The 17,915-nt window shown below is 35.2% G+C and overlaps 1 protein-coding gene across 1 annotated transcript in view; it reads left to right on the top strand.

Moving 5' to 3' along the window:
• Positions 1 to 17,915, top strand: part of SOX6 (SRY-box transcription factor 6) — a 349,859-nt gene that overhangs the window by 192,632 nt on the left and 139,312 nt on the right. The window contains exon 7 of the mRNA XM_054699396.1: positions 17,693 to 17,813. Within this exon, the coding sequence (XP_054555371.1) occupies positions 17,693 to 17,813 (121 nt within the window). The remainder of the gene's footprint in view (positions 1 to 17,692; positions 17,814 to 17,915) is intronic.

The raw sequence follows: 17,915 nt of genomic DNA, 5'->3' as shown, positions 1-17,915 counted from the left end.
GCATTGTGTGGTATCAGCTCCCAACTTATTATGTAAAAATCCAAGACTTCTCTATATTTTTTTAGGATATAGTTTTCCTTCATTATTTACAGTCCGTTGTAAAGCTTCAAGGGATATAGGGTATTAGAGCACCACATCTTTAACTAGCTGAGACATAATACATGATTTGAATCCCCAATATTTTCTAACAGTAAGGTTTGTTTATTAAAGAAACCCCATGCTGTGACTGAATCAGTCTAATGGAAGCAGAATTTGAACTTGAACATTCAAATATATGCCCATATATCTTGGGCATATATCATACATAATGATGTGGGGTCTAGACATCTTTCTGGGTTTGTTTATGTCTGTTATAGATTCCCCTCATTATCCATGCTGTTTGAGGGAGACCCCATGGACTCAGCTAGTTTATTGCATACTTTCTATATTTTAAGACTTAACTCAGAGTTTCACGTGGCACACATGTTCCAACTTGGAAGTTTATTTTCTCACTTTCCTGTTTTATGATAATGATTAAGGAAAAAATGAAATAAGATTTTTAGGCAACAGTGACATGTTTGAGAGTGGCTAACCATAATCCTTTAGGCCATCTTTCAAATATAGTTTTATAATCTTTGTGTTTATTATGCTACTCTTCCTAAAAAATTTGACAGTTTGAGTACAGCATCTGTTTTCTTATTTTAAAAACCATATTGTATACCATCTGTTGTTTCATTATCATTGCTTATAGCTTTTAAGATTTAGTAAAGAAATATAGAGGTCTTTCAATCTTTAGCTATTACTTATTTTACAGTTTTTATATCTGCATTACACTCCGAATGCTCATTAGAGTTGAATAAGTATACCTAAAGAACAGATCTTAGGTATACAATTAAAAAATTTTTCTGGTTCCAATAGTTAATTTTGAGTAGTGATTCATGATCACTTGACTGGCTGCTTTCCTTGCTGCTATAGATGTTAAAGTCTTCCTCCTTGACATTTACTTTATAAAGTTGGGGATCTCTGCTTAAGAAATCTCATGATTTCTTAAATTTTAAGGAATTATTATTTATATAGTTTCGTAAGATGCAAAGTGATTTTTTTCACCAAGTGAAATAAAAAATCAAACATTATAAGAATTTATAATAAATATTGAAAAGGTGGCTAGTAATTAGAATTTATTGTTATGGGTATTTTTTGAGGGGATTATATAGCACTTACTATAAAAACTCATCAAGCTCTTAAATCTAGAGATATTCAGTGATTAGGTGATTTTATGCCTGTGTATGTTGGAAAGAACAAAAGAAACTTTAAAAACTGAAGGCATAAACATAATTGAACCACCCACTTAAAAGAAAAATTGGAATAGATGTTTTCCAGGGAAGAACATGCTTTCTGTGTAAAAAGGGCTAGTGTAACAAGAAGTCATCTATTCTTGATTTCTTTAGACAGCTAGAGCTTTGTGCCTTGTCTAGTTTCTGCGTTTTAAGAGCTTGTTCTGTGTAGCAGAAATAATACAATAAATGGGTTTAACCACATTTGTCTCAGCTAGACAGTCTGCTTTGTCAGAGATTGCTGGTACAACATAAACAAATTATGTGTTTGTAGTGCTTTTCAATGAAAGCCTATCTAACAGAGCTGAGATTGTGTTTCAGCAGCTGTAGATTTAATCTCCTACCTGTCAGTTAAAACAGGCATTTCCTGAGCCAGATAAGGACTGGTTGTACAGGAGGGAAGTAGTCACAGCTGGACAAAGACCTATTGTTATTGACTGATAATTTCTATGTAGATTCAACTCCTTATTATACCATGAAAACTATAATCACAGTGTAGTTTTAAGGGAGCTAACCAGGTCTTTTTTATTAAATCAAGAAGAGTTAAAAAAATCAGAGCTGGACTGTATTTCATTCATATTTGGAAGTTGTAAAATGGAGCTAAAAAATAAAGTTCTTGACTTTTGTCATTATGATTCTAGATCACTGTGGATGTGATAATAGGATTGTGGAAAATGCCTGTTCCAAATTTATAACTGTGTTTTTTAGGAAGTCAAGTTGTAATGCAAACTAACTGAAGTCAAAACTTACATCTATGGATTAATACTTTACCATGTGGCTTACTATCACAGAACATACTTTTTTCTTTCTTATTTTTTTTTCCAGCAGTAGGGAGGAGAAGGATTCTTATTTTCTCTTTGTTCAATTTCTTACCTACAGAAATTTGTAAAGTTGAACTACCACAAACTTGGTGATGTTGTTTTGAAGAAAATATTTACCTTTCTCTACCTTTGGTTAAACTATTATATTAGTTCTAAGTCCTCTGTCTCCCAAGTCATGAAAGAATAATGGCAGTGCACTATGATAGACTGGTCCTTGTGTTTGTACTAGCTTAATCAGAAATCTAATTCCACAGCTTTTCAATTTGAACATCATTTTAGAATAGTTCATGAGTTCTCATGTTTAAAGATAAATCTATCCATCTTAATTTATAGTTTTATAATTAAATTTTAATTAAAAATTTATAGCAGTTTCCATTTTACAAAATATTTGCAAGATAAGTGTACACTGGTGTCCAGAGTTTATATTTGCTGAAGTGTAAGGGACAGAGTATATAATAAATAATTAAGTAAAAATTATTGATATGAAAGAGAGCATTGATTTCTTTTTTAAAAAAGTCTACAATGTCATTGCTTGCTTGCTTCTGTCTTTCTTCTCTTCTTCCTTCCTTTCATATTTGTCTCTTCTTTGCTTTCATGTTCATGTTTCCTTTTTTTAAAGTTTCTTGTGATAAGGGCAAACCTGTCTAATACTACCTTTGTGTTTTGTAGTGGTACAGATGATTAAGATTTTATTGTATCACCATTAAATATAAGATGATAATTCTCTTTCTTCTTTACTTGCCTGTCATTAAGAATTGTTATCAAATATATAATCTGTTTTAGATGTCAAGTAAAAATTAATCTATTCAAATAGAGGATAAAGAAATATTACAATTTCTTCATTTAAGAATGTGTGGAAGGGGGGCGGAGCAACATGGCGGCGAGGAGACGCTGCGAGTAAGATCTCCCATTAAAAAAAGTTAATAGGGAGGAAAAGCGGCAGGTCCCAGTGAGAACTGGGACACGGAAGATAAACGGGTGACTCCAGCAAACTACCCGAAGAAGAAAGTGGCCATAAAAGAGGACTAGAAGGGAGGGAAGCGCAGAACCCTGCTCCCCTCCCCCGCCCACAGAGGCGGCACTCTCCCACCGGCAGAGAGGAGGGAAACAACAAACCAAAACGGCCCACAAGAACAAACGAGGCAGCAAGCGGGACTGTGCGTGGAAAGGAACTATTGCAGCCACCACACCCCGTGAACGGGAGCTGAGGCGAACCCTGCAGGATCCGCCGCGGCCATCCTACCAAAAGCAATATACAGATTCAATGCTATTCCAATCAAAATCTCAATGGCATTCTTCAAAGAAATAAAACAATTATTGATGAAATTCATATGGAATCACCAAAAACCCCGAATAGCCAAAGCTCTACTGAAAAAAAAAGAAGGAAATGGAGGCATCACACTCCCAGACTTCAAACTATACTACAAAGCCATAATCATCAAAACTGCATGGTATTGGAACAAGAACAGACATACAGACCAATGGAATCGAATAGAAAATCCAGAAATAAACCCACAGATTTATGGTCAACTAATCTTTGACAAAGGAGCAAAGACTATGCATTGGAGCAAAGAAAGTTTGTTCAATAAATGGTGCTGGGAAAACTGGGTCGCTACATGCAAAAGAGTGAAGCTTGACCACTACCTCACACCATACACAAAAATCAACTCAAAATGGATTAAAGAACTAGACATAAGACCTGAAACCATAAAATACATAGAAGGAAATATAGGCGAAACACTACGGGATTTGCACATCAAAGACATCTTTACAGACACATCACCCAAAGCAGTGATAGTGAAGACAAAGATAAACAGCTGGGACTACATCAAATTAAAGAGCTTCTGCACAGCAAAAGAGACAATAACAAAAACAAAGAGAAACCCCACCAACTGGGAGAACATTTTTGCACCCAACACTAATGATAAAGGACTGATCACAAAAATCTGCAAAGAGCTGATGAGACTCAGCAACAACAAAGAAAATAATCCAGTCAAAAAACTTTTTAAAGTTTCTTTAAAAAGAAACTTCTCTGAAGAGGAAATGCAAATGGCCAACAGGCATATGAAAAAATGTTCAACATCACTTGTAATCAGGGAAATGCAAATCAAAACTACCATGAGATACCATCTCACACCAGTGAGAATGGCACATATTAAAAAAACTAGCAACAACAAATGTTGGCGAGGGTGTGGAGAAAAAGGAACTCTTCTGCACTGTTGGTGGGAGTGCAAACTGGTCCAACCACTATGGAGAGCTGTGTGGAGATTTCTGGACCTACTAAACATAGAGCTTCCATATTATCCAGCAATTCCACTCCTAGGTATTTACCCAAAGGACACAGAAACATCAATTCCAAAGAACACCTGCACCCCTATGTTTATAGCAGCACTGTTTACAATAGCTAAGCTTTGGAAACAACCCAAATGCCCAAAAATAGATGACTGGATCAAGAAGATGTGGTACATATATACCATGGAATATTACTCAGCATTCAAAAAAGATAAACACATGCAATTTGCAGCAACATGGATGGCACTGGAAGGGATCATGCTCAGCGAAATAAGCCAAAAAGAAAAAGAAAAATACCGGATGGTCTCACTCATAGCAGGAATCTAGAAAACTTAAATAAGGGACCAGGAAAATGAATATAAGAAAGTGAAAATCAAAATCAACAAAAAACTATGAACCAGAGACACTTTTGGGGGGGGGGGGGCGGGAGGGGAAGGATTGGGGTCAGAATGGGGCGTTTGCAATTGTATGGGGGAATATAAAAATAAAATTTAATATTAAAAAAAAAAAAGAATGTGTGGAAGATTCAATGTATGAATTCAGTGGAAGAATTATTGTATTTTGAATTCTGGGTATTCTTTTCTAATGACGTGATTGGACCAGAATGTCTTTCATTTCTTATTGGGTGGTTGAATTAGTTATTTCTAGATGATCCTAAACAACACTATGACCTGTTGTTCTTTGTGATAGCAAAGTGTTGTGAGAAGTGAACAGCTTTAGCATCCAACTCAGTATTGCAAATTCCAATTTCACTTGGCAAATATGATATTAGTTTCAACTATCAAAAAAAGAAGGTGAAACTTTAATTTAACCAGTGCTTGAGCAAGCTAAATTTTATACTTTTCTGATCTTTCCTAACAACTTTTCCTAATAAAGTTGATAGACAGCTTGAGTCATTTAAAATATTTCTATTCTTTCCTATTTTATATGTAAAGTTCCCTTTTCCTACTTATATTTCTAATTTCTAGCAATAAGTTTCTCTGCTGCTTAAAAATTAAAAGCCATAATATTGGGGGGCAAGAATTAACAGTTATTCAACAGTAGTTATATAGATTTTAATTTCTTATATTCTTCTTCCCTATAGGCATATAGGCTTGAAAATGTTTCCTTTTCGCATGAAATCAGTGGACAGGTCTTGTTTTAGTCAGCCAATTAATCAATTAGTCAGATAAGTGCTCTTTGCTTTTCATATTTGGAGGCATTTTCCTAGTAGTATATTAAGAATCTTTCTGTAAGATGTTTTCATTCTACTTTAGCAGAGAGGAAGGAAAAAGGTCAGAAAGTCTCCATTATCCCCACTTTTGGACTATTGAGGTAGTTTCTAAACTGGTTTCTCTCCTTTTATTCTTGCCCTATTATAGTCAATTTTCCTCACAGCAACCAGAGTATTCTTTATAAACCTAATACAGATCTCATGCCACTTCTCTCTCTTAAAATCCTCCAATGAGCTTCCATCACACTCAGAATAAAACACAAACTCCTTACAGTATTATCCAAAGTCCTAAAATGATCTGGTTTGTGACTTTCTAATTTATTTTTATTACTCTTTGTTCATTCTGCCCTGGCCTTATGAGACCACTGACCAAAGTTATTGCTACCTCATAGTCTTTGCACTCACCTGTCCTCTACCAAAGTTGTTTTCCCTCTCGATAGTGTCATTAGCATTTCAAGTCTGCACTGTATCATCTCCTAAGAGGAGCCTTCCTTAACCACCTGTATTCAAAACGACCCCTCCCACTTTTCTACCCTCTACCTATCACACTCTATCTCATCTTATTTTCTTCATAGCACCTATTGTCCACGGACATTTATTATACGCACACATATATATTTATGCACATGTATACATACATATATATACTTATTGTATGTTTTCTGTATTCCCTATGAGGTAATGGTAGGGAATTTTGTCTACTTTATGTCTCCAGAGCCCAGAATAGTATTTAATATTAAATATTGTTTAATATTAAATAATTTAGCACACTATATATAACTTTACTTTAGACAAAGGGAAAGAAATGCTAGTACTTGGAGGATTTTCATGGAGATAGTACATTTGAGTTAAATATTGAAGAGTAGATTTTGTTTAAGAAGTCAAGGAGAAGAGGAAAAATCATTTTATATGTTGAGAAAAGTCACATAAACAAAGACTTAGAAGCTACTGAAATCAAGAGGAGAAAGATGATTAAGAATAGTAGTAAACAAGACTTGAGTGGTATGTCAATACCATCTGTGGAATTATTGCAATGAAGGCCTATGCTATGGAATTTAGGGCTTACATTTTTTAACAGGTGATTATTATCAGTTTCCAATACCATCTGATTGCATTTCTTTATTGTATTTCTTTATGATATTCAAGGTACTAAATATAAGTAGAGTTCTGAATTTCTCTTTTAAAATGTACATGTTAACTTGACCTTATAATCATTTCCAGTGTCTACATGCTTTTACCTAGAGTGCTTCAGTTGGGGTAGCATGTGTAGAAGTGTGTATGAATGAGTGTGTGTAAATGTGCATGCTGGGGGTGGCACAGGAGTTGTAGGTTATTTTTCCAAATTACAATTACATGCCATAACTTTTTGCTCTAATAAGACTGGAGTGTGAGAAAAGAGTGAAAACATGAACTATTTAGTTTGTGGCTACAGTTACTATTTATACTTTTACCTAGTATCTGTTTCTTATAAAGATCACTTTTCTTTGCTCCTCTGCCCCTCCACCTTCAACTGAACACAAACACAGGCACCATCTCTCATTGATACTTCCAAGGTGTGGCAACTTGCCAGGTCTGAGCCTCATCTGTCAATAGCTTAGACCTCTTATGATCTGCTGAGGGTTCCTTCAGTATACCTTACAGGCCTTCTAATTTCTGATAAAACTGCTTCTTCTGTCCAGGATAACTGATACTTAAATGTTTCTCTGTTATTCATTCTATATTTTATAACCAGCCTACTATTACAAGTGTTTCTTAATCTTTACATTGAAAAATTGTATCCCTGGTCCTTCTGTTGAGAAAATTATCATTTGTGCCGTTCAGGGTTATAGTTGATAATGATGAAATTATTAAAGAGGCTTAGAGACATCTCTTAATTATCCATAGAATAATGACAACAAATGTATTAGGAGCACTCAGCCATTAAAAATGCCTCAAATAAATGAATAAAGTCCATTTTTGTGTTTTCAAACTGACCTGTGGACTTCAAAGTCAGACCATGGCATGCCCACGGAAAGGATCACTACGATGAAGTCTATTTGGAACAGACGTATATTTTTGCTGCCTCCATTTGAGGATTATAAATGATGAAAGAACTTTGAATTGATTCAGAAGATTAAAAGATCATCAGAATTGTCATAGCCTACTTTTTAAATAACATAAAATGAAAGTTCTTTCATGTATTTTATGTAATGAATATTTGTTGAGTCCCTACTCTGTGCAAGAGAGGATATTTTACTAAGCCCTGGGGAGCAACAAAGTCCTTGCCTTTAAGTTGCTTGTGCATAATTTTAACAAGATCTGTAGTCTAAAATGTAAACCTGCATTTCTGGAGGAGGAATTTAATAATTGAACTCTGGTCATTGCTAACAGAATAAGCTTGTATAAAATACTTCAGGGGTAAAAGCCAGATTGCCTTCATTACAGGTCAAAAGTTTATGAAAGGTTTATATCTGAATTTGGTTATTGCAAAGAAAGGAATGCCACATTCTTTACAAATGTTACCATATTTTTATGGCACTTATACAAAATTTGAAAAAAATTAATTTCTATCTTGGCAAAGCACTTTGATCATTGTGTAGTTAATGGGGTTTCCATTTGAGAACAACAATCATTAGTCTCTAAGTATGTTTCATACTTCTGTGGAAATAAGATAGGGTAGAATAAAAAACATTCATCTTCACTAGTCTTTGGAAATATCTAAAGTAATTGACTAGCTCAGTCTTCTGTGATGGCCTGGTGACCACTAACTGTGACTATTTGCATAATAGTCAACTCTTCACTTCTGTAGTGATAACTGTTTGTATCTGATTAAAATTAAGACTGTTTTAGTTCTCTTGACTTTTCCAGAAGTTGCAAAAATTGAGATTTGCTGTTCTGCTTTAACCAAACAAATGCACACATGGGGATAACAATATGCTGAGTTTATGCAGATTTTACAGCACGAATCTGAATAAAATACCCACTAATAGATCCTTAAGGAGTAATAAACACACATGAATTTTCCTTAGCTGCACTTTAAAGTGATTTTAACATACTACTAGACCTTAACAATAATATTTAATTGACAAGATTATGCATTTGTATGGATTGAAAAGGTGGTAGATATCTAATTCCAAATGAATCATAAATTTTACTTTTGCATAACATGTTTTATTAATTTCTTTATGGCCAGGATATTCTACTTCCCTCCTGGTGAGAGTTTCTTAAAACATAGTAAGATAATTTAAACACATTTAATTAACATTTATCATCCATTTTATAAAGTAATCTGACTTTTGTCCTCATAAATACTCTCAGAATTTTTCTGAATTATAGACCATAGGAAGACTGTGGGCAGACTCTGGGAAGATACTTAATGGAATTTCTTTGTAATTTAGTTTTGTTTTAAAGCAAATCTTTCCTTTCTCTGTTGACCCTATTCCAAGGTAAGCTGACAAACTGGATGATTTATATTACTATGTAAGTGAAAACAAACTTGACACCTCTTTATGATAAAACTAGAGTCTGGACTTCTCCAAGGCATCATACGTTTTTAGTATCTAGCACAGCACCAGGCAGAGAGTGCTAGGTGCTCAACAAATGGTGTTGTATAATTGAATGAAAACAGGTACTACTGACTTCTCTCATGCAGTAACATGCTTTTTGGAGACCTAAGAGGTCATTTTATATATGGGGAGCTCTTTATTTCAGGCAGTAAGAGGACTAATAAGTAAGAGATGCTAAGAATCATGATTATGATAGAACTAAACCCATGTTTCTTACTTTGAAAATTCAATATTTTAACAAAACAATGAATGAGAGAGAAAATAATGATGCTTGACTACTGGTGATCCTGGTAAATTAATGATATTTGACCACATTAGAAAATGTAAATAGAGTGTGTATATTATGCAGAGAATATAAAAAAATATGTTAACACAGAGGACAGAATTGGCTCTTTCAAGGTTATTATCATCTCTCTCTGAATATATACATAAGGAAGATTTTTTTTTAATGTGCTATTGATCTGCTAGATAGTCATTGTGCTCTTACTCCCAATGATCATTTCTCTCCTGTGTAACGAAGGAAGCTGAAAAGTGCTAGAAACTATGAAGAAGATTGGAAATAGCTATCTAAAAGACCAACCTAGTAGAGAATTGCTTTGTTAGCATGTCTTTGTATTGGTAGTGAGTGTGAGGAAACAGTAAAGCTAGAGACACATTATATCTTTTTCATTTCTCCTGTGACTATTTTTGATGTTATTTTATTAAATGTATTTGGTAGTCTAAATTAGTAAAAGCAAATAACTTTTGCTGCAACCATTTACTTTTTCTTTAAATTAACTTTATTGAAGTATAATATACATGTATAAAATATGTATCATAAGTCTAAAATTAGTTCTTAAATGTTCAAATTAAAGCACCTGACCAAAGCCTGAGTTTTAAAAAGGTTGCTTTTAACTAGCAACAACAAATGTTGGCGAGGATGTGGAGAAAAAGGAACTCTCCTGCACTGCTGGTGGAAGTGCAAAATGGTCCAACCACTATGGAAAACTGTGTGGAGATTCTTCAACCTACTAAAAATGGAGCTTCCATATGATCCAGCAATTCCACTCCTAGGTATTTACCCAAAGGACACAGAAACATCAATTCCAAAGAGCACCTGCACCCCTATGTTTATAGCAGCACTATTTATAATAGCTAAGCTATGGAAACAACCCAAATGCCCCAAAATAGATGACTGGATCAAGAAGATATGGTACATATACACAATGGAATATTACTCAGCAATCAAAAAAGATAAACACATGCAATTTGCAGTAACATGGATGGAGCTGGAAGGGATCATGCTCAGTGAAATAAGCCAGAAAGAAAAAGAAAAATACCGGATGGTCTCACTCATAGCAGGAATTTAGAAAACCTAAATAAGGGACCAGGAAAAAGACTCATTATAATAAAGTAAAAATCAAAATCAACAAGCAACTATAAACCAGAGACACACTATGGTGGGGAGGAGGGAGTAGGATCAAAACAAGGGCATGGGAATTGTATGGGGACTGTAACCAAGATAAAAATGCATACATTGTGCAGAAATGAAAAATGATGTAAAAATATATAAAATGAAAAAAATAAATAAATAAGTTGCTTTTAAAAACTATATTTTGAGTTTGTTCTACTTTTTAGGGGTTTATTGGTCCTTTATGGATGATTTTGAAAAGAACTCTTGTAGTAGAATGCAATTTTTAGGAAGATACTGTGTAATATTAAAGATCTATATTAACAATGGTAACGATGTTTTGTATATTATCCTAGTGGAACATAAGAGAGAAAAGGGAGGGTGTAGATATCCTGCCATTAACAAACACAAACAAAACAGGATCTTCTGGATGCAAGTACATTACATTATTTGTTCAGTGTTTACCTACTGAATGTTAGTGGGAAGACAGGGTGCTGTGTTCTTAAATACTTCAGGAAATTTGGGTCTCGTAATTGCTCCTGATGAAATTTCAGTTTGATTATTCTCCTGCTAGAACTGACTAGATTCTCTACAAGCAAGAATTTGTTGTCATTCACTAATTGTAGCAGTTATACATTTGCTAAATAAGACAATGAAAAGCAAACAAGGCGATACCAAGATGTCTTTGAAAGCCATTTTTAAGTTTCTCTGGATTAAGAACTATAGCCCCATACTTTTCACAGTTGTATTAACAGTACTACCCTATGTGCTTACTCAAAGAATAAATACAACACTAATAAAAACACACAGTCATGCACACGCACACGCACACGCACACACACCCTACCTATGTACCTCTGTATTGATCACAGCATTATTCACAGTAGCCATGACTGGAATCTACTTAAATTGATAAATTGTGGAATATATACTCAATAGAATATTATACAGCTATTGGAAGATGAAAATAGTGCTTTGGGGACAAACGGATGGATCTTGAGGTGATTTTCTAAGTGAAATAAGTCAGAAAGTGGCAGACAGTTACCAGATGTTATTACTCATTTGTGGAATATAAATAACCAAAGAATATAAACTGGGACAGCACAACAAAAATAATTCATAGACTCTGAAAACTTTCATAAATATGGGGGTGAGAGAGGAGTGGAGAAGAGGGGGTATTCTGATAATGTGTTGACACTGAAGCTTTGTTGGGGTGGGAGTGAAGCATTTGAACATATTAAAGTATGAAGTGGTACTACCCAAATTATGTAACTATATTAATGAATGACAAAACAATACAATTTTATTAAAAAACCTTCACAATACTACTCCGTGGAAACTGGTGCTCAGAAAAACTGTTCTTAGGTCCTAGACAGGTTGCACATTGATCAGTTAACACAAAATTCCTACTATTTATTTTATCTTGGTAAGAATACTGAAGCATATAGGAATATAAATGGCACACACCATTCAGGCCACTCAGTTTACTTGGTAAGAGGTGACTTATGAATAGCAGTTAGTGAAAGATCATGTAGGCTATAGAAGACTCCTTTGTATTACAGACCCTAGTCAACCAAGAGAAGTTCACTATGTTGACCACTGCATTGTGCTTTCTAAGGTGGTGCAAAGCAGAGTCTTAACATTGTAGATAGATTTTAACCAACATATATTTGAAACTAAAAGGGTTTATGTTAATCCAGTAATTTATCCAAACAAATCAGTTCCTTTCCCTCCTAACTCACCAGAATCGACTAGATCCATATATGGTTCACTGCACACTTTTTGATAGTAAGAAAGGCATTTTCTTGACCTTGAGGGCTTTTCATGAGGTTTCTGGGACCTTTATTTCTTTCACACTAGATACTGCACCTTTATAGTGCTAATACTTTATGCATTTGGTTCATCTGTTCTATGTAATAAAGAATATGGCCTTTAAGAGATTCCCCTCCCCTCCTATGCTTTGTCTGTCTATATGCTTCTCCTCTCCCTCTCTGACAGCTCTTTCTTCTTCTCTGTATTTTCTATCTCTGTCTTTCCCTCCATCTGTAATGATGTACAAACATTGAAACCATTCCTTCCAATAGATTAAAGACTCTTTTTCCAATTAAAACACATGAGGAATGGATTTCAAGATAAAGCATTGAAAAGATTTTCACTCATTGTCTTTAACTCAACAATAGACACTAATATAGTCATGATTTTAAATATAAATACTTATTTCCCATCACTGAAAAAGTTAAATAATCTTCATGAAGGAGAAAATGAGCCCCCCTGAGTGTCACTCTGTTTGCATATTAGCACGCAGCCAGGTCTCTGCCAAGTCGCTCTCTGACTGACTGCTACAGATGCTCTTTCTCAAGTATTCTGAGTCACATCTTTAGTGCAAGTCTTCAGGGACAAACAATAGCACCTGTTCCTCACAAGATATCAGGCCAGTTAGCCCATTCATGTATCTTTAATGAAGCTCTGGGGCAGATGGCAAAAAATGGCATCATCAACAACTTAGCACAGAGAAAACAAAGGGGATAAGTGTTGATGCAACAATGCTGGTTTACGAATAGGAAGAGACAGAACCTAAGTGTTTCACATGCATCTGCTGCTGTCTTGATTGTCTGAAAGACGTGAGGAACACCCAAGCAATTAAAATTTCTGGGCATGTAGCCTATTTGATCAAGAATGTGTTCCCCACCCTCTCCAAAAGGGAAATGCTTTGGTCAGGGATTGTGGAAATTTAAAATTAATAGACAGTTGTGCTTTGGGGAGTAGAGTTTATTTGCTTCATGACTGGTCTTCACCTGCAATGAGTTTCCTAGATTCTCGAGTCATCCAAGTTCCGAAAGACAGCCGGTTAGTGCTACTTCCAAAGCTCTAAAAATAATGCAGTTTTATGCCCAGAAATGTATTTTTGGTCACATCACATTTTACTCTTTGTATTAACAAAAATGTTTTTATTCCTTTACCTATGGGATAATTAAATAATTTCGGAATGTGTATAAAGGGAAAACTATATGTTTTTAAATACATAGAATTAATTCATTTTCTGACATCATTGTTCTCCCCTCCGGTGGCACCTCTGCAGTTCTCCCACCATCACAGCACCCGTGAACTGTCTCCATAATCCCTGTGCTCGGCCCTCCCCCCTTGTGACCCCTCTCCCTCCCTCCTCTCCTTCCCCCCCCCCTCCCCCTTCCCTGCTGTTTGCTTCAAGTCTATGTTCAAGAAAGCTACACTTTTAAGAAAAATAGGCTATTTGAAATTTTGATAACTTCTTTTTGAAAAGACATGTGGAGACTGGTCACTCTTTGATAGAGTGAGAGGAATTTTATTATTTTTTTTATTCTTTGAGTAAAATATTTCTGGAGGTTGCTGTTTACAATGTGACTGCCTTTCCTGGCATGTCACCAGATGGAAATAAGATGATGAGAGGAAGAGGGAAGGAGGACTTACATTCTTCCAAGCAGGGTGGGGCTTTTCTGTATCTCCAGAATATTCTTTATCTGCCCTTGCGCTGATAGTGCAATGAACTCAATTCACAACTTCCATAGGAGGAAAATATTTGGGATGTTTATGTGATTCTTGGGTGCTACCGAACTGTCTTTCCTTATCTTTCTCCCCCTACCTTACCCTAACTTTCCACCTTTGTCTCACCGTAGATCAGTAATCTTCTAGCAAGTACAATAATTTGAAAGCAAGGAAAGGGAGGAATTGTTCCTTTAATTTATATTTTCCACTTGTATTATTTTCTTTGGGCCATATTAGTGAGTTTCTATAAAAGATGTTGGTTGGAAGTATTCATAGAATTATTACCTTTTGTTTTAAAGACTAGAGATCTTTAGTTTTAAAGACACATAATTCCTTGAAAATAACTTAACTCTGGAAAAATATGAGTAAGATTATTGGATTTTGTCAATGTCAAAACCCTGCCTGTGTCATAGGTTTGCAAGATGTTATCACTGGGGGAAACTAGGTAAAGAGTACATGAGATTTCTCTGTACTAGTTATTACAGCTACATGTAAATTTAAATTTATAAAACTTTCAGTCAAGTAATTGTTATCACAAATATTATATTCCTTATCTCATTAACCAAAGGTGACTTCATGCTAATTATAATGTAGTACTAAAAAGTATAGACATTATCTTCTCTCAGCCTGGTTTCTACTGACGATTGTATGTTTGGCTTGTCTCTAGTAAAGGGCACTTGGAATTTTCTTGGCATTGTTTTACCTAAAAGAAGTATATTTTTATCATTTGGAGTTAAATGATAATTGCTGGATGAATATATTATAATAAATTATTGGAATTAATGACAGTAGATTTGACAGCAAATTGTTCAGGGTACAAAATAAGAGAGAAGGGTCTAATACGTTCATAGTATTCACACTCCAGAGTCACCTTCAATAATACACCTCTAAAATACAAAATTATTTTCAATTGATGTCCTCTAGATTTTCTCTGTCAAAAGAGTGTCCACATATGATTTCTCTCTTTTCTTCATTGACATTCATGTGATAGAAGGAAAAAAAACACTAAGCAATGTGATTAGCAGTTCTAGACTCTAGATTCAACTCTGTCATAGGCAGTGTGACTGCTGGCTTGTAGATTTTCTTTTCCTAGCCACCTGTTTCTCTATGTTTAAATGGTAAGGTTTGTATTAGACTGGTGTTTTTTAAAGAATGGTCCCTGAAATAGCAGTACCAGTCCACCAGGGAACTTTGTTATTATATTTTTAACTTCCCACCCTAGATCCACTGATTCAAAAACTGAGGGGATGGAATTGAGCAATCTTTGGTTTTCTATAAGAAACTCTTCAGTTGATTTTGATGTCTACTGAAGTTTGAGAATCACTGCTTTAGATTAAAATTTAGTCTAAAATTTATATCGTTGGCGCCAACCTCCAGCATGTCTGAATCATAGGTCTGGAAGCCAAGTCATCTGCTTTCCTACAATTCTCAGGTGCTGCTGATGTTGCTCACCAGGAGCCACACACTTTGAGAACTGCTAGATTAGGTCTTCTCTAAGCTCCATTTCAACTCTATGCTTCCATCCTTATTATTGCTTTGACAGTGTCTTCTGCCCCCTTTCCTTATATACTTTGTCCTGCAATTTATTGATTACTGCTGCTGGGCTAATAATTCTTTTCATTTAACTTCCCCCAAATCTCTTTCTTTTGAACCTAGTTTTGCCATTTGTAACCACTCAGACTTCGTTTGGTTCTTCTTTTATATGTCATTCCTTCAAATACTTACAGAATCTTATAGTTTCTCTCTCTTAAGCTCATGGCCCCTATTTTTTTAAGTTACTACTCCAGACCCCTAACATGTAATAATTACTTGAAGTTTGTTAAATGAAAGAAAGAATAAATAAATATGATTAACCTAGACATCTCATTGTGCCAGGTTCTAGGTTCATGCTAGGTCCATATTTCTAGAAGTACATGAAACACTGACTCTTGCACTGAGCAATAGTCACCCACAAAAATATTGTGTTTTATTTTTTGACAGAACGGTGGCTTCATCTTAGACACTTCAGGTTTGTATCAGGTCACAACAGGCTGGAGTTGAACAGCAAACCTAGTGCTTTCCTTCAGGGTTAAAGGCAAGACCTGGGCACTAGGGGATCAGCTCCAATTTAAGCAGGCTAAGTTTGTACTCTAATGTACAAAACTTGGGCTTACCTCAGCTAAAATGGAAGAAATAGCTGCCCAAAGCTAGTTTCTTTCACGCCCCACTGGCAAGGTAGTAATTGCACAAAGACCTTTTTATTATAAGTTGATTTTCCTGAGAAATGAATTCAGAAAAATACTGTAAAGTGTTTATTTTTTGCTTGCCCTTTATTAACCCACATCTTAGGGCTTTCCCTAGAGAAAAACTGTTGGTAAATGAAACCTCTTAGACCCACACAGAAGCATTTTTGCACTATGTCCCTGGCTGTGGAGGCAACAGGGACAGGACAAGGCAAGTTGGTGCTATTTAAACAGGGTCATCAGCTACTATATGGAATTTTGCCTAAAGAGAAGATTTAGGAATTTAAGTGGGGGAAGGGTTTGGTGTTGGTGGAATTACTGGTAGAGCTTTGTATCTTAAATTGGGATTTTTGTCGTCCTTTTATATAGTAAAGAGACCAAAGACCCAGTTTGAATGTAAGGATCATTCTGTTAGTATATCTTAGTTTCGATGTTTAAATAACAGAAGTCCTATAGTTCAACTTATAATATCAAGCCCCAAAAGCTATGACAAGACATTCCTATGACATTATCCTAGATTCAGGGCAGCATGCATAGAGTAAAGAAGGGAACTAGGAAATTAAAATGTGATTTTCACAGGCATGATTCTGTCATAGCTCTTATTTTCTTTATATGGAATACAAATACTGATATAGAGTGAAGATTTTCTATTTTGCATTTTTGTGCTCTTTGATACATTTATTGAGGTCAAATGAAATTTGATATAGTAGGATTTATTATGAAATGCTCTCCGAATACAACTCCATAATTACTGAGCTACATGGTAGTGCATAAAGCTGTAAAACTGCTTAGCCAGACAAGCAATTTATATGTTACATCGAGGTGTGCATGGCAAAGAATATTAGTTTAATTGGAAACCAAGATGTAGTGGCCTTAAATCTGAACAGCTATATGTTTAACATAATGTAGAGAGGCTTTGAAATAAGATACAAGATACTGCTTTTGGAATACATAACAATTAGACATTATTTTCTGACCAAGGATACTAAATATCATTTTCAAAATAAAGCACAGAATGCAAAGCAGGTGAAAGGGCAAAGCCTTTGAACATTGTACAGTATCAGAGGCAGCCTGTTTCTTCCAGTTCTTTGTTTAAAAAAAAAAAAAAAAGGAAGGAAAGAAGTCAAGATAAAAGAAAACCATTAAGTACAATTTAGTGGAAGCATGGATGAAGCAAATTCACAATGAGTTTATGCCCTTGGTGTGCTAATGGAATCTCGGAGAAGGAATTGGGTGGATTTTCTCAAGGAACAGTTTTGGGATGAGGTTAGAACTGGGTGGCTGTTTAGGTACTGGAATACCAGGAGTGAAAAACAAATATTCTTGGCATACATTTGTTCTCTGTCTGATCATAGGCTCTCTTCTGTTTAGCAGGTTCAGGGTCACATGCCTCCGCTCATGATCCCAATTTTTCCACATGACCAGCGGACCCTGGCAGCAGCTGCTGCAGCCCAACAGGGATTCCTCTTCCCCCCTGGAATAACATACAAACCAGGTAAGTAGAGAGAGATTTAACGTTCTTTTGGAAATGCTAAAATCCACATGTTTTGCTTAGTAGTCACAATAACAGAGGTGCATATGAAGGACATATGAATAA

This window comes from Talpa occidentalis, unplaced genomic scaffold, assembly GCF_014898055.3.
Source record: "Talpa occidentalis isolate TD23 unplaced genomic scaffold, MPIMG_talOcc4v2.1 talOcc4.3, whole genome shotgun sequence".
Taxonomy (NCBI): domain Eukaryota; kingdom Metazoa; phylum Chordata; class Mammalia; order Eulipotyphla; family Talpidae; genus Talpa; species Talpa occidentalis.
The sequence above is the reverse complement of the archived record's forward strand: the minus strand, read 5'-3'. Positions and strand labels throughout refer to the sequence as shown.